This window comes from Tasmannia lanceolata, unplaced genomic scaffold (genome assembly GCF_043159265.1).
Source record: "Tasmannia lanceolata isolate RefF3 unplaced genomic scaffold, GAP_Taslan_0.1 ptg000020l, whole genome shotgun sequence".
NCBI classification, from domain to species: Eukaryota; Viridiplantae; Streptophyta; class Magnoliopsida; order Canellales; family Winteraceae; genus Tasmannia; species Tasmannia lanceolata.
In genome coordinates this window covers 12,719,213-12,739,776 of record NW_027518697.1, presented here as the reverse complement: position 1 = coordinate 12,739,776, position 20,564 = coordinate 12,719,213, and the positions used below count along the sequence as shown (strand labels likewise).

General features: G+C 37.8%; 2 protein-coding genes and 1 pseudogene across 4 annotated transcripts; all 3 read left to right on the top strand.

Moving 5' to 3' along the window:
- The first annotated feature begins 509 nt into the window (after positions 1–509).
- Positions 510–9,293, top strand: LOC143854181 (transcription factor ILR3-like). 2 transcript variants are annotated; one of them, XM_077364016.1, is made up of 5 exons: positions 512–798; positions 1,457–1,519; positions 6,078–6,155; positions 7,318–7,480; positions 8,781–9,293. In XM_077364016.1, the coding sequence occupies exons 1-5, from the start codon at positions 707–709 to the stop codon at positions 9,060–9,062; spliced, it is 678 nt and encodes a 225-aa protein (XP_077220131.1). In that variant the 5' UTR covers positions 512–706; the 3' UTR covers positions 9,063–9,293. The 2 variants fall into 2 exon arrangements, with proteins under 2 accessions (XP_077220132.1, XP_077220131.1); XM_077364017.1 differs by lacking the exon at positions 6,078–6,155 and having other exon boundaries at positions 510–798.
- A 925-nt stretch (positions 9,294–10,218) lies between these two features.
- LOC143854574 (uncharacterized) lies at positions 10,219–16,237 on the top strand. 2 transcript variants are annotated; one of them, XM_077364607.1, is made up of 7 exons: positions 10,219–10,375; positions 11,255–11,414; positions 11,499–11,554; positions 12,019–12,153; positions 13,849–13,905; positions 15,571–15,705; positions 15,860–16,237. In XM_077364607.1, the coding sequence occupies exons 2-7, from the start codon at positions 11,258–11,260 to the stop codon at positions 15,923–15,925; spliced, it is 606 nt and encodes a 201-aa protein (XP_077220722.1). In that variant the 5' UTR covers positions 10,219–10,375; positions 11,255–11,257; the 3' UTR covers positions 15,926–16,237. The 2 variants fall into 2 exon arrangements, with proteins under 2 accessions (XP_077220722.1, XP_077220720.1); XM_077364605.1 differs by having other exon boundaries at positions 11,255–11,554.
- Positions 16,238–18,309: 2,072 nt separating this feature from the next.
- LOC143853764 (pentatricopeptide repeat-containing protein At1g08070, chloroplastic pseudogene) lies at positions 18,310–19,824 on the top strand (annotated as a pseudogene).
- Positions 19,825–20,564: the final 740 nt, after the last annotated feature.

Genomic DNA, 20,564 nt, shown 5'->3' with positions numbered 1-20,564 from the left:
GAGATTCATGCGGGCTTTTGAATGCTCAACCCGGCTCGACCCGAAACCCATGAAACCTGAACCCAACCCAGGTTATTTTCGGGTCGGGTCGATGTGGGTCGGGTAAAACCCGGCTCGAGTTGCAGCCCTACACCTTACGATCTAAGAATCGGTTTGGGGGCTCACCATCGGTTGTTATAATCTAAAACGAACCGGGGCCTAAGTGGTTTGAATCATACGGACGGCCAGATTTTCACTTCGTTTCATGAGAAGTAGGCCCCTGTGATGAACGATCCAGATCATTTTAGGATACTTGGGGTCAAGGTCAAACGAAACTGTAAGAATCCCATTCGTGCGCAGTATTTTTACTATAAATTCTGGGCAATTATTTTTTCGCTCCTACTGCAGGATAATGCGCCCCCCCTTATAAGCTTTTGAATTTCCATAAATGCCCTTTTATTCGGTTGTCCTTTTTGGCGCTACCTCTCACTCTGCCCGTTTAAAACCGTTCGTTTTCTCCCATTCTCTTTCTAATATATTTTTTACCTTTCTTTTTCTCTCTTTCCCTATCTATCTTCCAAAACCCTAGATCGAACAACCTTTTATCTGTTGCAACCCTAGGGCTAATTTAGGAGAGATTTTTAGCTTATTTGATCCTCATTTCCCTAAATCACGGAAAAAAAAAGGCGGAGCGAGAGATTTCCGTTTCGGAATTTTCTCGAATTAGATGTCGGATTACGATTGGATCAATGATGTCGGAGGATCTGACGGAGAATTCCGTCTTATTCTCGACTGTTTCAATGATCTTCCGAATGCCTGGTACAGATTATCTTTTTGATTTTCTGTTTTTGTTTGTGAGATACGTTTGATTTTCATTGCATGAATTTTATAATCCAGGATTGTAAAATTCTGGATTTTGCTTGCTAAAACCTGGATTTTATAAGTTAAAACCTTAATTTTATAAGCTAAAACTTGGATTTACAATTATTTGTGAGATACATTTGATTTTCATTACAAGAATTTTACTACCGTAGAGCTAAAATGCAGAATTGTAAAATTCTGGATTTTACAAGCTAAAACTTGGAATTTATAAGCTAAAACCTTAATTTTATAAGCTAAAACTTGGATTTTACAATTGTTTGTGAGATAACAGGAATTTTGCTACCGTAGAGCTAAAATGCAGAATTGTAAAATTCTGGATTTTACAAGCTAAAACTTGGATTTTATAAGCTAAAACCTTAATTTTATAAGCTAAAACCTGGATTTACATTTTTAGCATCGTAAAATCCAGGTTTTAGATTATAAAATCCAGGTTTTAACTTATAAAATCCTAGTTTTAGCTTGTAAAATTATACTGGATTATAAAATCCATGTTTCCAAACGGAACGTTTGATTTCGAGCTCTTTGTATGTTGATCACCTTATATTCTTCTACATGTGGGTTTTTTTTTGGTGATGTTTTGGACATGGAATGGCAGTGTGGAGATTGATGATGCATTCAAAGATGTCCATGGTTTTGAGCAGAGCTGTTCTAGGAAAAGGTATATTTTTTTCGGCTAATGATATTCAGACTACCGTATTTTGATAATGGAGCGAACTTACCTTGTCTTTTCTTTTTAATTGCCTGTTGAGAGTTTTTTTGGGAATTTTGAAAGCCTTTGACAACTGGTTAAATAATAAAAGACAAGGTGAGTTTGTCCTACTATCAAATGTGGTAGTGCCAATATCAGTAGCCCTTTTCTTTTCTTGTGTTACTATAGAAACGCCTAGCATTTTTGAAGGTAATAGGCATTTGTTGAACCTTTTTCACAGAGAATTATTTAAGCATATTCATTTACATTGATCTCAAATGCAGAATTGCCTTACAATGGCATGGATATGTTTTTTTTTTTTTTTTTTTTCGAAATTTACAAGTTTTGTGCTTGTGGTGAAGTTAGTTTTATTTTTTCTTTCTTTTCTCAACTAGGGATCTTACTTCAACTATGTAGATGAATTGAATAATTTGATGCATGATTCAACTAAAGAAAATGGTAGATGTTTTAGCTTGTGCAAGTAGTCCTAAATCTTCTGGTTTGCTTGACATGGTTTTGGCGCCTCGGTGGCTACAATGAGACGGTGTTTAAATTGGATGGAAATCATGATGTGATGAGAATAATTCATATATTAGCATGTTTCATTGTTTGTTGGGCTTACCTCTTCAGGTAAGTAGATTTAATTGATCATCCATCATGTACAGAAGTGGCTTTTTCCCTTTAAATTTATTGGCAGAGACCATTGCTCGTTTCCTCTTTTAGCTGTATAATTGCATTGTCAAAATGTCTTCACCTTCTCATCTTGAGGTAAGATGTCCTATTTGTTCAGAAAATGTGTTGGACTGGTGATTGCATTTTGTGGTTTCAGGATCTCCAAGTCTTCACATATTCTCCAAGGTAAAAAAACTTGAAAGATGCATTCCAAAGTCATAAATCACAGAATAATGATGTATTTATTAATTCGAAAGTGAAGAAGGAAAGCAATGCAGACCTCTCAATGTTTATCCAAATTCATTCATCATGGGCAAGAGCTGCTGGCAGTTTATCTTAAGAATCATTTAGAGTCATTGGTCTAGAATGTTTGATGAGATGAGGAATGGTGGATATGTTATCTTTTCAGTGCAAAGCTTGGCCAATTACCTCGTATGAGGTGTTAGTCAATGAAGATGTTGTTGAGGATGAGCTTACATACAGTTGAATGGATTCAATCTTGTGTGCTTTGGTAGTAGTAGGTTCTATATGAGAGCTCACCATTGCTACAGGGCCTCTTTTTTTTTCATTAACATCAACAGAGTGTATTTTTAGCTTCTAGAAGGGCAAGATATTGGACCACATAGATATCATATGGTTCTTTTGAAGGCTTCTGAGATATCTTGGCCTGTGCGTCCGAGTTGCTGCAAGATAAATATGATTTGTGTTATTTATTCTGAGCTTTTCTGCAGCTTGGGTTCATCAAATGGAGAGACTGGGAACACAGTTGATATTAATAGTTCAAGCTGATCATCCTGTGGAAGGGATAGAAGTTATTATTGTAGAGGCGGTGGTACTCTGGTCAAGGGCATTATGAGCTTGATAAAATGCCCATCACCCAGAGTCTGTAAGTGGTAGATGCTTGTTGGTATGGAGGTGGCCTCCAAACATTTCATGAGATGAACAAGTCAGGTTTATTAAGGATGCAATGAAATTTTTGGCTTAAAAAATGTTAATTATAAATGGAATACTTTTGTACAAGTTGAGGCTATGCTGTTCTCTTCTTTCCTTCCTCTTCAGCTTGATGTCGGTGCATCTTGGCATTATTTTATAGAAGGAAATTCCATGAGGCATTTTTGGAACTGGTCTAGAATTTTTGCTCTATTTGTTGAATATTACTGGGATTCACTTGTTAATATGCCCAAATGATATGTGTGTGTAGTTAATATTGATTTGGAACTCATTCACTATACAACTGAGTACATAGGAGAGCTTGATGGTTCTCTACCATTGAAGTGTGGGTGGAGTGGTGAGCTTGATGGTTCTCTACCATTGAAGTGTGGGTGGAGTGTTGATTTATGCATGTGTGTGTTGTCTTCCTTCAACTCTTTGCTACACCTTTCAGTCTGATATTAAGCCCTGATCTCACCCTCAATGGACTTAGCCCTTCAATAAGAATTTCCAACCTTCTTTGTTGGATAGGGAGATTTGGACTCCACTTACCTAAGAAAATGTTTTCAAATTTCCCACCGAATCCACATGAAACAACCAAAATGTTTCTGTTTCCATCCTCATCGAAACACATAGCGAAACCGAAACTGAAACTGAAACCATAAGTATATATATTACATTGTTTTGACCGTTAAAAACATGTCAGTTTTAATTCAAAATTTTAGTGAAAATCCTGTAAAATAATGGAAATTTAAGATGAAACTTCGGAAAATGCTAGAAAATTATTTATTTTATTTAAAAACTTCAAAATAATCAATTTCTCGTCTTAAAATTATTAGAGAATAATAAATAATAGTTATAAAGAAGCTACTGTTCATGATCGTTTGGCAGGATTAATGGTAGAGTTACTAGGAATATGAGGTTACGACACAATATTTCTTTTTTATAGGGAATTGGACAGGGTGGCTAGGTTTCTTAATGTCTTGGACTCCATTTTTGTGAAGAGGGATGGAAGGGACAAAAGAATTTGGGTCTGGAACTCCATTGGGATATTCAATATCATGCCAGTTTTGCCAACCTCGCCACCAAACTGAATTTGGAAGATTCCAGCGCTACCTAGTGTGTGTGTCTTCGGGTGGACTGTGACTTTTGATAAGATTTTGAGAGTTGATCATCTTAGAAAATGAAGGTTTTTAATAGTGGATTATTGTGTGTTGTGCTTAGAGGCGAGTGAGATAATAGATCAGTTATTTATTCACTACAGAATATATAGAGAGCTGTGGAGTCACGTCCTAGTTTGTTTTGGCATCTCATGGGTCTTCCCTTACCGGTTGGAGGAGCTTGTGGCTAGTTGGGCCTTGGCCCCTTGGCCAAGGAGAGGGAATGTTTTTTGGAGTTTGGTGTTGTTAGCTACCTTGTGGGCAATGTGGAAAGAAAGGAATAGTCGGGTCTTTAAGAGTAAAGTCGAAAGCCCCTAGTCCATTTATTTGATGGCAATTTCCCCTGCCATTAGGTGGGCGAGAGTCATACCTTGCTTCAGAGGTCTGCGCAGCTATGCTTTCAGAATGTTCCAGAAGGGGGGTATGCTTTAGTGTGGGGATGATTGACACCCCAACGCCTAGGTGGTTGCCTCAGGAGTCAGGTGGGCAAGACCTAATTCTTCTATTGTTTATGAATCATTGGACCATTTTGGCTCCCTGCTCATGGGTATTATGTTTAATGCTTGCTGTATTTCCCATTGTTGAAGGGCAGTTTTCCTTAGTGCCTGTTGCCTTGGTGGTCTTGGCGAGGCTAAACTAGAGGTTTCCCCTACCTTGAAGCAGGCTCTTTTTATCCTAAAGTCTTACTTCTCATCTTTCTCTCTCTCCTCTTTGTTTTGAGCAATCCATGGTTCTTCAGTGTTGTCACCTCTTTGGTTGTTGTTTTTCTTTTATTTGCTTGGGAACCTTTCTTTAACAAGATTCCCATGCATTAGAAATCGATTCACCCCCCTGTATTTGTATAGAGTTTTGATATGAGAAATGTACATTTTTCAGTTTTGTCTCAATGCTCTGAAGTCATGGAATATTGGTAGGCTTCTAGATCTCTCTCTTTTGCTTCTTTAAATAGGTTTAGGCCATTTTTTAAAAATAAATTTTGGATTTTTTTATTATATGTCTACCCGAGATGGTACTTGCATTGCTCTTTATATTACCATGTACTGTTTGCCTTGAAGTTTAATTCTCCATGATTTTCCTACATATCGGAGCCTATCATTTAACTCTTATTCATGGTTCATAAGACATGAAGCACCAAGCGCAGGGAGAACATTAAGGAAGAATTCTCAAACTTGATTAGAATTCATGTAATAGTCGCTGAACTTGTAGTCTTGTAGATGACTATATGTTCACCTTGACATCCATTGAAAGCAAACATCATGTACTGTCTCTGTATAAGATGGTAAAACACTAGGGCTCAGAAGCATGAAGAACTCTACAAGCATCATGCCTCAGAAGTTTTTCCAATGCCAGTGTGCGGACAAGATGTGTACCTTAGATCCACATATCATTATGTTTGATTTTTAATCACCCATTGCATCATGGGTAAATGTACATCTCTTTCTATACAATTCATATCGTCTGTTTGTTAGATATAATTATTATTTAGATTTGACTTCCATATTATGTGATAATTAATTTATGCATTTGAATTACTCTTTTCAAATTGTAGTAATTTTCAAAAAAAAAATAAAAAAATATGCATTTAAGTTCATATGACAATGCATTAAGAGTTCTTTAATCATATGTTTACTATGCATTTGATATGAATGTAAATGCCAAATGATGCGGTGTTTTGCATTTCAATGTGTGGAGATGGAGCATAAGAGATATCATTATATAGTTGGCCTTTTGATTTGTGTAACATTCCTTGGTCAATATTTTTGCAGAGCAAGAGATGAATCACTCACAGGACCTAAGTCTAAAGCATGTCGTGAGAAAATGCGGAGGGACAGACTGAATGACAGGCACTCACTCTCTCTCTCTCTCTCTCTCTCTCTCTCTCTTCAATGTGTGTTTGTCTACACACGTATGTGGGGAATGCTATGGACATATTAGAACTTAGTCCAAATTTTTAGAAAAAAATGCCGTTGTTATTTAGTTGTAAAAAATTAGTGAGGCATAGGTACTTAAATAATTTTCTTTACTATTCTTTGTACATCCCTCCTATTTGTAACCCTAAATAATTTTCTTTACTTTTCTTTTTCCATCCCTTCTATTTCTAACACTCTCACCATGATCAACCCCCTCCCTCATTGCCTCCACTACTCTGTGTGTGTGTGTGTGTGTGTGTGTGTGTGTGTGTGTGTGTGTGTGTGTGTGTGTGTGTGTGTGTCATGAGAGGATTAGGCAATGCCCATGCTTCCATTGGCTTCTATGAAATATCTTGGCAAACAGATCCAGCCACTCCAGCAAGCAAGCATGAAACTCGAAGGTATCCTGGCCGCTATTACAGGTTTGTCTTTTGGAGATTTTTGTCTCTTTTACTGATTGATGGCATGATCCAAGGGCTTGGATTCACATGCAAAGAAAATGCCCTATTATGGAGGCTTTTGATTTGCAATAAAAAGTTATGTTTGTTGTGATGATGGCAATGGTGAATAATGGTTGTGGGACAACAATAGCAGCAGCTTGTGGTGACACTGATGGTGATGGATGGGTAGTGCTTGTGTGGTGTTGGTATAGCATGCTCAGCAATGGAAAGAGAGAGAGAAAGAAGATGACAATGAAGAAGTAAAAAAGAAAGTTACCGGAATGCCCATATCTTATTAAGATATGGACACAGTTCTGATATATCCATGAAATGGACATATTGCCATTTCCTTATTCCTCCTATACACACAGATATATGGGAATTATATCTGCACTTCTCGGCTGTTAAAGAATGTTCAATTCTCAAAAAGCTATCAACCTACCAGAAAAGGGTTTAGTAAAAGTTAGGTTACCATGATCAAAACAAGGGAGTGCGGATCTTATTTCCCAATATATGTGTACATACACAGCTATGATTCCATATGAACATATGAGATGTAGGAGAAAATGTTTGTTGGTATTTGATTTTCTCCAAGCTTCTTGCATCAGTTTCTTATGTAGTTGCATGGTTGATTGATTTATCTTGACCAATTTTAGGTTCATAGAATTGGGTTCCGTTCTTGAACTCGGGAGACCTCCTAAGTCTGACAAAGCTATGATTTTAAGTGATGCCGCCCGAGTGTTGGTACAGTTGAGAAGTGAGGCACGACAACTTAAGGAAGCAAATGAAAAACTTCAGGAGACAGTTAAAGATCTGAAGGTTTGTTCTCTCCTATTATGTTATTTTCCCTTTGGAGACATTAAAATTGACTTTATATGAAAATCGACTTGTCAAGGACAAGCATTCGCCGAAATTCCATGCGAGTTGTTGTTTCTGGCTTCCAAATGATCTGACCTGCAACCCCCTTAAATTTGAAGAGATATGATGTTCTTATTACATAATATCAGCAGATAATTGATTTTGGGGAAACTATTCCGATAGGGACATGGTTGATAGATTTATCATTGTTATTGGAAATTATGAATAAATAATTTTTGGCCTTTTCTCAGAATTGAATACATCATCCCCGTTTACTCAATCATTAGTGAAAAAGCTGCTCAAGTGGTCATGCCTATATTACCAGAAATAGATCTCTGCTTTTCTCTGTTCTGTCTGACCAAACCCTTTTTCTCCTTCCCCTTTATCTCTTATGCATTTTCTCCATTTATGGATTTAAAAGAAAACTGAAAATGCGCTGATGATGATCACTAACTATACCAGGAGAAATTTTGTTAACATATAGAAATTCTATCAAAACGATGTCTTTGTTTTATTTTCTGGCTAGCCACTTTTCATTAATGAAGCTTTGCTGGAAATCCCAGTCAATTAGCCTTTCTCACATCTTAAACTATCTACCAAAACGACATCCAAGAAATTACATGATAAGACAAGTTCAACAAGGTCACGTTTGGATACCTCACGTTTTTGTATTTGGATTTGGATTTGAGTTTTGGATACAAAATACATCTATCATCCTCATGCTCATGTTGTACGAGGGAGAGAGAGGGAGAGAGGGAGGGACGTCTGGTTGCTGCAGCAGCAAGGTCGAGGAGCAGCGAGGGTGAAGGTAATTGCCACAAATATTGATTTCCAAATAATGTCTTGCAGAACAGATTTGCAAATCGGATTTTTTTCACTGTTGTGGCCAATTTGGAAATCTAAGGATCTGATCCAGTTTCAAATCTCAACTGCAAATGTGAGAAATCCAAATCTAAATCTTGTGGGTATCCAAACGTGGCCTAAAAGTTCGAATAATTTTGAATAATAAATGCCCAACATGTCATTTCAAAAGCAAAACCCCCATCCAAAAAAAATTCGAAGGGTGGTTGTTGGAGAGTTTCCGATTGCAATTCCTTGCTATCCAGACCTTCCAATGTCTTCTCTGAATTGAGATATTTTATTCCTTCCATTCATTTCTTGGTATGCAATGGACAATATGAAAGTCAGAAAATGTTCTTTGAATTACAGTGCTAAAATGTTAATTTCTGGTATTCACGTGCATTTATTTTGATTCTTTCAGGTGGAGAAAATCGAGCTACGAGATGAAAGGACCAAGCTTAAGGCAGATAAGCAGAGGTTAGAGCATCAGGTCAAAGCCATGAGCATGCCACCGGCTGGATTCATGCCACACATAACTGCCCTCCATCCAGCCGCTGCCACTGCCATTTCCGCGCACGTTCAATCCTCAGCAAACAAAACAGCACCCTTCCCTGGATATCCCGGCTTGGCCATGTGGCAATGGATGCCCCCTGCACTTGTAGACACCTCGCAAGACCACAAGTTGCGGCCTCCCGTTGCTTAAGCTGGAAAATCCCATGCAGAAACTCTCTTTCTGGGCTTCTTAAATCTTGTAATCACCATATTTTGGAAAAAAAAATGATCTTATTGTTATTATTGCATTCTATTATGTCTAAGCTGTGTAGAACACTGGTATGTCTTAGTCTCAGCTCTTTTGGTGAAAACTTGTAATCTTACTTTTGGACATGGCTTTGTGTTCTATAGCTCAAGTCTTATCTGGGATTTAAGAACAAAACCCATCTTACAGGAATGAGACATCATACAATGCTCAGCCCAAGCAAAGGAAACACAGAGCATCTACATAAGAGGCAAAACTATTACAACCAACTTACTAGACATTATAGAAAATAGGCATAAAGTCTCCAATTATGAGAATTTTTTTTAATGGTATAAAGTCTCTAATTATGAGATTACCACTCCATACTCCCTCATTTGCAAGCTTGCCCGCCTCTACATTAGCTTTCCGCTTGACATGACAAAATTGAATGTGATACGCATTGATACAATTTTTCATCAGAAAACGTAAGGAAAAAACCACTCTAATTGTGATCATCCCACGATTTTGGTCGTCGATGGGTGAGTGTGTGCGAGCGTTCTAGAACTAGTCAGGGTTCAGTGTGTTCAGCCAACTTTGGCACTCCTTCAAATAAGGTGATTAAGGAGGTTTGTGTTTTACAGGCTGACTCCCTTAGAGGCATGATTGTGCGGCAACAACCATTTTAACAAAAGGAGTGAGTAGGCAGGCTCAGAGGACTGGTTATGTAAAGGGAATAAATGCATGAGGAATGGGTGGTAAATGTAAAGTTGGATAGAAAGGTAAATTATGTTGGAAAAGTAAGTGACACTGGAAATCTAAAGGGAATGATCAAACTGTTCATTGTTTCATCCGGTGCTGTGTTGATAGAGGGATCCAGAGCTTGTAGTAACATTGGCATTTGTTTGAAAAATTAACCTTTAAATAGGGGTGTTTTTGTCTTTTTACATTATAACGGTAAATGATATACCCTACTCCTTTTCCTCCCCGTACCACCCCTTTAGTTAAAAAACAAAAGTATATAAACTAGAGGGAGGTGGCCCTCGGAAAAAAATGGGGCGAATATATCACTTCCGTGTACAAGGCACTTTCTTTTGGCGCGTTTTTCGTATGTAGCCGCCGATGAATTCCCGAGGAAAAGTAAGGCCCTATGTATTTTATCCAAAGCCTTCTATTCTCTAACTTTGTTTTCACTCTTTTTCCTTCTTCAAAATTTCCTCTGCAATTTCCACCTAACATCGGAATAAAATTCCACTGTTTCCTAATTTCATGCTCACATACAGGTTCTCTCTCTCTCTCTCTCTTTGATTTTTTTGTGTGGGTGTTCTTTTTTGTTGGCACTTTTTCTGGTAGATGTTTTTTGTGTTGTTTTTCTCAGTCCTGAACTTGTTTTAGTTGAATTTGAGCTTTATTCCACATTTTGGTCATAGGCTTACAATCTTGCCCTTCTTTTATAAATTCTATTAGAAGAATTCCCAAATAACTATGTATAAAGTCTGTTTATACCGTCATAGAACATTTGAGTTTTGGTTATTGAGGATTCTGGATTAGTAGAATTTCATACATGCCAAAACATCATGGTGAAACTGCTAGAGCTTCCATTGGATTAAATGATATACAATGCCACTTTAATTTTACTGAAGACCAATCTGTTTTTTTTTTTTTTTACCATTCAAAAAAAAAAAAAAAAAAAACCAATCTGTTTTTTCATTTGCTTTTAGTACCTCTTTTGAATTGCTTGAGGATATCTTTGGGCAACAACAAATAAGAGTTTAGTGCTAAAAAACAAGTTATAGTTTTTATGTACTTTGCACAATCCATCACATCATCATAGAAGCTCTTCTGAATTGTTTAAGGAGATCTTTGGGGAACAAGTAAGCATTTAGTGCCCAAAAACAAGTTAACATTTATGCTTTAAAAAATCAAGTTATAATTTTTATGTAGCTTGCACAATCCATCAGGTCATCATAGAAGCTCTTTTGTAATTGTTATAAGGAAATATTTGGGCAAACAAGTAAGAGTTTTGTGTCCAAAATCAAGTTATAATTTTTATGCAGTTTGCACAATCCCTCAAATCATCATAGTTTTCATCACATAAGTATGAAAATTCTATATTCTCAGCCGATTGCTGTAAATTTCATTCACAAAGAATCTAATTGCAGGATATGACGAGCATTCTATCAAGCAATCCCCGTCACTGGTCACCGCGAATTCATGGGAATTCCTTCAAGAGCAGTTCAAATAAGGTTCTATGTATAGGATATCCAAGTCTAGGATATCCGTGCCGAGATTCACCTTTTAGGGGAGCATTTTTAAGTCGAGGTCAATATCTTGGCAGTTTTTCTGGAAAGACCGCACATTCTAGAACAATTTTATCCAAGGTGTTGAGTGATGATTTGGATCCAGGTGACGAAGAAGATGACAATGAAGAAAAGGAATCTCCTCAGGAGGAAACTGGAGGGGTATGAGGAACTTATGCTTGTTTCTGTTGCAATTTCTTGTAGTAAGATAGAATTGTATTTCATCTTTTTACCATATGTCAACTTAGCACTAAATGTTCATAAATGGCCATGACTTTATCAAAAAATATTAACGTCATGTGATCGATAGATTCAAACAGTATTAGCCCAATTGTTTTAGACCTCCAAAAGAATTTCCTTTTTGTATTGGATTGTATATTCATGTTCATTTCTTTTGTAATGGTGCTGTATTTAGTAGAATGGGAACTTTTTTATGCACATTTTTTTTTTCTCATATTTCACTCTGAATATTGAAGTTCTCACTCAACAGTGTTCTATTTCAAGAACGAAACAGTTATAAGATAAATTAGTGTATGAGTCTCTTTCCTTGTATTAACTTACCCAAGATATGTATTGGGGCAAGGATCTCTATTTATAGAGTTTGGTCTTCTCATCCATCTTTGCAGGTGAATAATGAATTGTTTCGTAAAGATTTGGAAAGGATTGTTGGGAAAGATGATTCGGCCTTTACAGGGATAGATCTTGCTACTCTTATTAGGAACAAGTATGGCAGGTCTTATGATGTCCAACTCATAAAGAAGGTATCATTTGTTTTCTTTTTCTTGGGTTCAAGCATTGTGGCATTTTAAAGCTCTGGCATGCACAGAAGCTTTAAGACAAGGTTTTCATTTGAATAGTTGGTTAGTAATAAAAAAAGGACGTTATTGCTAATTTGCTAAATGCTACTTTCTTTTATTTCAATCCACGATCACTGAAAATAAGCAGTTGCTATGTTGGCGTCGAGGTCATTTTCTTATTTGTTTGGATGTTAAGGTCTTCAGAATTGTGGTCAAGGGTTAGATCCGAGGTTACCCTCCAAACTGGTCATTGTATATTTATTGTGATATCCTGTGGAAGATTTTTCATTCTTAAATTGGTATTGACTTCATTTAGTCACAAAGAAAAGGATGTTCATAATACTGCTTTGCTTTATAATTGCTTAACTAGTAGCAAAACCAACTGAATTCTAACTCTGACATGATAGGAAGCATCTTATTCCCATGGATAGAGATGATTTTGATTTTCACATTGCTTAGAAATCCCTCATGTTTACTCATCACATTCTTGTTTATGATCACCTTGGTCTTGCTAGAGCATCACTTAATTAGGGAATTACAGTTTCCTCGATATTATCATGGTCACCTGGAATTTTTTTGGGGTCTTTATGCTTGTTTCCAACAAAATTACGCCCAACATGTTTCTTAAATAAATGCATGAAATAGTTTTGGAAATGGAAACTGATTCCATTGTGATGCTTTCATGAAAATAGGTAATGTTAAAAAAATTCTATCTTTTTCGGTTTTTCCTTTTTTTTTTTTTTTTTTTGTAATATGATTTATTTAACTAGGTATTGTTTATAAACCTAAATAGCGCACACCTAACTTTCCTCTAGTTTTAGGCTTGTTCTTGTATGATTTTATGATGCGAGCTTGAGATATTAAGGGAAAAATACACTTAGACCCCCTGTGGTTTCTGACACATTCAACTTAACCCCTAATGTTTAAAAAGTTACAAGTAGACCCCCTGTGGTTTCAATTTGTATAAGGTAGGCCCCCTTAGTTGACGGCTCGTCCACAGATTGAAGGGTTAGGATGATCCGACGGAGCTGATTTTTTGGGCACACCCTATCTATGTCAGGGCCCATGAAATGAACGCTTTGGATCATCTAAACAATGTGGACCCATACCCGAATCTAAACACTACCAAAAACACAGTGGGCCCACATTGTTTGGATGATCCAAAGCGTTCATTTGATGGGCCCTGACATAGATAGGGTGTGCCTAAAAAATCAGCTCCATCGGATCATCCTAACCCTTCAATCTGTGGATGAACTGTCAACTGAGGGGGTCTACCTCACACAAATTGAAACCACAGGGGTCTACTTGTAACTTTTTAAACATTAGGGGTTAAGTTGAATGTGTCAGAAACCACAGGGGGTCTAAGTGTATTTTTCCCTATTAAGAAATTTAGATTATTCAGGAAGATAGATTTCATGATATTATGATGTCGTAATTCATGTTTAATTGTTGTTTCACACATATCGTGTGATATGTTAAGATAAATGATAAATCTAATGATAAAATAAATAAATGATAAATATGGTGTAAATAAATGATAAATCTAATGATCTATTTTATTTCTGAGAAGCCCCTTTTTTTTAAAGTTAGTCAGAAGCCCTTCCTGTTATTATGTTGTTTAAAGGTTCATATGCATTTAGTTTTCTTGCTTTGGTGCAGGAGTTCATGGGAAGAAATCTCCTGGCGATGAATGTAATGTGGAAGTACATGGAGCAGGTAATCTGACCAATATACGACATCTCTTGACATATGTTCTAAAAAATTTGATGATATAAAATGTCACCATTACTGCATGACAATTCCTCATGTTATCTCTTGGGACTATTTCCATATACAGCCAATTGTTAATTTATGCTAGCATGCTTCTGGTCCGTTAACATTCAACATATAGGAAACAAAAGGAACTTAATCAAATTTCCCGAAGAGCTTTTGGGATATGTTAATTAACAGAATGCCTTAATAATGAAGTACATCCACGTATATCCACATCTCAGCATTAGATCCCTGTGCTGGGCATGAAAAACCAGGCTTTAAGATTAGACATCGCTTCTATTGACTTCAAACTTGTTTTATCAGGCAAGGATTTGCTAAAACGCTTTGATCTTTTCGTTAAATTTCTGTGTCCTTCCATGCAAATCCTTTTAATGGGAACTTATTTTGTCTAGTAAACTGTGACTGCAACCTTCTCTGCACAAACCCAGGCAATCCATTTTCGAGAGGAACTCATGTCTATCCTTTGGTTGCATGGTAGGGAATCATCTATATACAGACTAATAAAGATGGACGAGTAATTTATCACAATAGCATATGTTTGAATCTGTGTTGAAAACTTTAGAGGAGACGAACCTGGCTGCAATTTCAAATACTAATTCCGTTCTGAAGTCGCCTAGTACAAACGAGTTCCAACCCCTCTGTTGCAAGCTAAGCACTCAGATCTCAAACCTTGATTGATTGACTGGAAATATCAAGTTTTTGATCCAAGCTTTTTCCTGATAAATATTTTGGATTGAATATATCAACATGCGATCTTCTTTCAGTGTGCAGAATTAATTAAATTACCATAATAGAAATCAATATGTGGCCCCTGTAGGGTTGTTATAGACATATAGCTCACACTTAAGAGTCTAGGTGCAAAGCTTTGAACATTTTTATAGTGATTTTACATTTTTAAGACATGCAAGCATGGTCTCCAAATTTCAGTAGCACAAAGGTTGCCTCCAATTTTGGAGCTTTGAATCCAAGGCATTAATAGTGTGACAAACATCGGTTAGTTTGATCTGCATGTTAGCCAAGGCCTCGAGAGCTGTAGGTCAGGTTACCCATTAGTCTACAAGTTTTCCAGTGTAGAAAGCTCACGTGTCAATGCCTTACCATGTGAACAGAAATGTACCCTCAGAAATGACGGGTTGTCATTAGTAAGCTAAGTAGATCACCTTTATCAAAAAAAATAAAAAACAATAAAAAAATAGAGCAGGCTTGTATCGTGAGTCAGGAGGAGGTATATTTTATGACCAAGATTGTTTTTTTGTTTCCTTGGAAATTTTAAGACCTTTTGACTCATGAACAAGTTGTAATTGTTCAAATGTTCTGTGAAAGAATCGGCAATTGTGGCAGGGCAGTGCTCCTTTGCTATTTTGACATTCTGTGAAAGAATCGGCAATTGTTCCTCGCGAAAACTTGGTTTCATTTTAGAAGGTAAGGGGAATCTCATTACTCAGAAAAAAATCAAGTTGCATTTCCAAAATTTCACAATTACACTGTAGTGAGCATATTGAAAGTTATTATGCTACCGTCAATTCTATGGAATCTTTTTGTTACTGTGTTTCTATTCATATTTTATATTTAAGGATATGCGGATTTACCCATTGAAATTTTTTATAGAGATCCTTTCCACTGACTGAAGAAGAGTATCTATTAAGGCTTGATGATGTAGCAAACACATTGAAATGTTGGGGAGCTGTCTCACACATCCGGAACAGCCTTGCCAAATTGAAGGAGCGACCTAGAATAGGAAAGGTAAATGTTCAAGACTGAATACGTACAAGGTGATAGATATGAATTTGCTAACCAATATTTGAAAATCGAAATTGGAGTTTCTTATTTTAATTTACCCTGTCCTGGAATATGTAGCCATATTCCTCTTATGGAACTCTGCCGTTCATTGTTACAGGCAGTTAGTATTTTCATAGACATGGATGAGACTGGAGGCCGCGCCAATGAGTGGATTTACAAGTAACATGAATGGATGAAATATCATTTGGCTTCCCCTATGCAGAGCACTTCCTACTTTCAATTTCTAATCAAAATTTGATGCCACTCGGAATATCTGTCTCGTGATTCTCGAAATTGGAGTTGCTCATTGGTATCATGTCTCATCAACAGAAGTGCGCGACCAGTTTTAGGGGCTTTTACAGCTCCCAGCAAAGAAGCTTACCCTGCCTTGAATTCCTTGTATGACGTATGCTCTTGAAACATTGAGTATGTAAGTGTTTATATTCTTGTAAATTCTCTTCAGAAACTTTGTTTATTTAAGAAGCAATTATCCATAGATTCTTCTCTCTTGCTCTTGCAAAATTGGATTCTGCTTGAATCCAGTAACTGACCTCCTACAGATGAGAAAAGATAGGAAAACAAAAATTCATCTTTGCTATCCTAGTCTATCCTAAGGATAGAGATAAGATTTACCAACTAGTCTTGCAAGAGATTGTAGTTAAGCAACTCAACCCAACAGCCCCAACACGAAATGGGAGTCAACTAGGGGTGCAACTTGGGTTGAGGCCAACCCGACCCAACCCGAGGAACCCATCTTTCCAACCCGACCTGACCTGATTTCCAACCTGACTCGACCCGATTTCTAACCCGACGAGGTTCAACCCGACCCAACCCGACTTTTTAAGCTTAAAAAAATATAAAATTATAAAAAATGTTGGGTTTCACTCGGGTTGGGTTGCCGAATCCTCAACCGAAACCCGATCCGAACCCAACCCGGGTTGGGAAAAGTCAACCCAACCCGAACTCAACACGACCCGACTGGACCTTACCTTTTTTCGGGTTGAATCCGACCCGAGTTGCACCCCTAGAGTCAACTAAGGCGAGTCAATGATTGACATGATCAAATTTTTTTTATTATATTAACTTGATGAGTCAAAGGAGGAGTCTTAATAGACTCAGCGGGACAAAACTTAGACTCGGACGAGAGATCGGCCAAGGAAAAAGAGAATTGACTCGGGCCGAGTCAACTATTGATGTGGGTTTTTAAATGGCGACGATGTTATAGAAGTGGCATGTTTATGCAGGAGCCATTGGCCATATGCCGAACCCAGTTTGTTGGGTTACACACTATGAAGAATTCTCCAATGAGGCATGCAATACAAAGATCATGCCGATCAGGCGATCCTAACAATCTCGCAAACGAAGAACAGTACACATGAAACAATCAACGTTCAACAAACAAAAAAATTATGCCTTTAGTCAGATAAGAGCATATGATCAATGTGATCTTTTATGCCATCGGAAATACAAGGTCAGTAGGGGTGCAATTTGGGTAGGGTCAGTTTGAGCTTTCGCTTAAAAAAAACTGAAATCAACCTGAACCCGACCCAATTTTATGTAAAAGCTCAACCCGAATTCCCAAAAAATAGACCCACGTTGCATCTCTAAAGGGCATCCCTCCAAGTCGAAGAAGGCTTGACCCAATGTCAATGTGGGCTACTTGTGTGCTAAATGTAGTCATTTTGTTCCAACGAGGCATTTAACTCAAGTGAGTTTCACCTCAAGAAATCACGCCCTCACAAGTTTTCAGTGTTTCATAAGTGATTGCTTAACATTGCCATTCAGTTGGTTGAAAGAGATTATGTACTTCCTTGGAGGGTTCTCCGCTAATATTTCAGGAGGGCTCCACCCTTTTCGCGGTAGCCCTTTTCATAGGTTGCCCTCTTCTGCTGCGGCCCACAATGTTGTAACTTCACTCTGACAGCTTTTACTTTGAATTCTTCACATATTCCTTTTTAAGGTAATCAGTCCTTTTGCATGTCACTCTTTCTGAACTTCAAACAGACATTCAAACATATCAAGTCCCTGCAGTCCCTACATAGTCCTACACCTAAGGAGTCCCACGCTAAAGAAATTAGGACAGCTAAAACCTGAACAACTCTTGGTTTGAGTAAGGGTGGAAACTCCTTGTCATGAACTCTTAAAAGTCCATTCCATTTAACCACATAAGATTATGTTGAAATGATTTCTTATCATTTTCTACATGAATCCCGCAAAGCCCCCAATACCTATTTGTCCCTCCTTCCCAAGCTCCATTTCCACATCAAAATCTCCACATGCCTTTTTTCTCATCAAACCCCAAAGCCCAAATCTCTCCTAAATCTCATAGAAATTTCCACAACCCTTCAACAACTAAAACAAATCCACGCCAGAACCATTGCTCTTGGCCTCACCTACGATCAGTTTGTACTAACCAAAATCATCCAATCCTTAAATAATACAAACCTTGATTATGCAACCCTACTCTTCAACCGGGTCCAAGAACCTGGAATTTTCAATTGGAATACTATGATTAGAGGTTATTCTTCTTCTAAAAACCCAATTTTTGCTATCTTTATGTATAACAAAATGTGGGTCAGTGAAAACATTAAACCAGATAATTACACATTCCCTTTTGTTTTTAGGGCATGTGCTAAACTTTATGTGATTGAGAAAGGCAAAGAAGTTCATGGAATGATTATTAAAATTGGGTATGATTTGGATCCTTTTATAAGGAGTTCTTTGCTTAATTTTTATGCTGTTTGTGGCAAAATTGACGATGCTCGACGGGTTTTTGATGAGTCCGAGGAGAGAAATGTTGTTTTTTGGAATTCCATGATCATGGGTTATGCGCGAATTGGGAGGATTTTGGAAGCTTTTAAGCTTTTCAAAGAGATGGAAATGGAGAAAATGATACCTAATGAAGTTACTATGTTGGGGCTGGTCTCAGCTTGTATAGTGTCAAAAGATGTAGCATTGGGGAGAGAAATTCATGGGTATGTGAAGGAGATGGGTTTTACAATTGGTGTGAAATTGGGGGCTGTGTTGATTGATATGTATGTGAAATGTGGGTGTTTAGATGATGCACAGAAAGTGTTTGATGAAATGCCCGAAAGAAACAATGTTGTATGGACTTCTTTGATTTGTGGCTATTCTCAGAGTGGATATCCACACCATGCGATCAAACTTTTTGAGCAAATGCACAATTTGAATATCCGAGCTGACGAATTTACAATCTCTGGCATACTATCTGCTTGTGCCCAACTGGGTGCTCTAAATATCGGTCACTGGGTCCGATCGCTTGCAGAGAAGAATGGGATTTGGGATGTATTTGTAGGGACCGCATTGGTAGACATGTATGCTAAATGTGGGTCAATTGGAATGGCAAGAGAAGTTTTTGATGGAATGACTTTGAGAAATGTTGCTACATGGAATGCCATCCTATCTGGCTACGCATTGATTGGGCACGCGCATTGCATGTTAGGTCTTTTCAATGAGATGATGAAGACCGAGATTAGACCGGATTCTATTACGTTCTTGGCCATTTTAAGTGCTTGTGCACACGCGGGCTTAGTAGAAGATGGGCGCCGACACTTTTTGATAATGAAGCATTACAAGATTGCACCCAAAGTTGAGCACTATGGGTGCATGGTAGATCTTCTAGGTCGTGCCGGGCTTTTGTGGGAGGCAAAGGGGTTGATCGAAAGCATGGATGTTGAGCCAAGTGTTGTCATATGGGGTGCTCTACTTAGAGCTTGTAGCGTCTATGGGAATGTTGAGATCGCTGAGTGGGTTGCTGCCCGTGCCTTTAAGTTGGATCAAATGGATGGTGCATCTTACGTGCTTTTGTCGAATGTGTATGCAGCAGCTCGAAAGTTTGCATGTGTTAAGGCAGTTAGAGAGATGATGGCTAAGAAAGGGATTAGAAAGCCACCAGGATGTAGTATGATTGAGATTGGTGATATTGTTTATGAGTTTGTTGTTGAAGACAAAGCACACCCAAGATCAGAAGAGATTTACTTGGTGTTGGATGAGTTAAGCAGGACACTGAAGGTGGAAGGCTATGTGCCCATGATTGCTCTAGATCAAGAAGTTGAAGACTAATGTTTTGTGCAGCAAGACAAATATAGAAGGTTCCCATCGGAGTGCTTAGTAAAACTAGGATGCACCAAGGGGGTTAGTAAACACATCTCCAGGTTGGTGAGCAGTGGAGATGTGGGTAGTATGGATCAAGCCTAATTGGATTATCCCACGAGTCACGCGGAAGTCAATTTCTATTTGTTTTGTGCATTCATGGAGAACAGGATTGGTCGCTGTGTGAGGTTGCTTTATTATCACAGAACAAGATAGCTTGTTGGGAGTTCAAGATCCCGCAATAAAAAGAGTAAGCATGTAATCTCACAACAATTAGTGACCATGACTCGAAATTCGGCTTCAGCAGATGAGTGTGAAATGGTAGACTGCTTTTTGGCTTCTAGGAAATTGGATAAGCTTTTGGCTCGGTCTGTTAACCAGTGATAGAGCGTGACTCCGTGCAACTGGCCCAATTGGACTGGTAGAAAGCATAAATTTGGAGAGAGTTAGATGATGACAACAAAATATCCTACCAGAGTGTGTTTAAGAAATCGAAGAACTCGATAAGCAACCTAATAGCCAAGAAGAATTTAAGTTGAGCAATATCCTTCATCTGGAAGCAAGTATAAAGGAAATTTTTATGGGAAACAATGGACTGCAAGTCATTACCAAATAAGATGATGTCATCAACATAAACAAGAACTGTGGTGAAGGATGCCCCAACAAATAGACTGAAAATCTGAATAGTCACCCGTGGATTGTTTGTAACC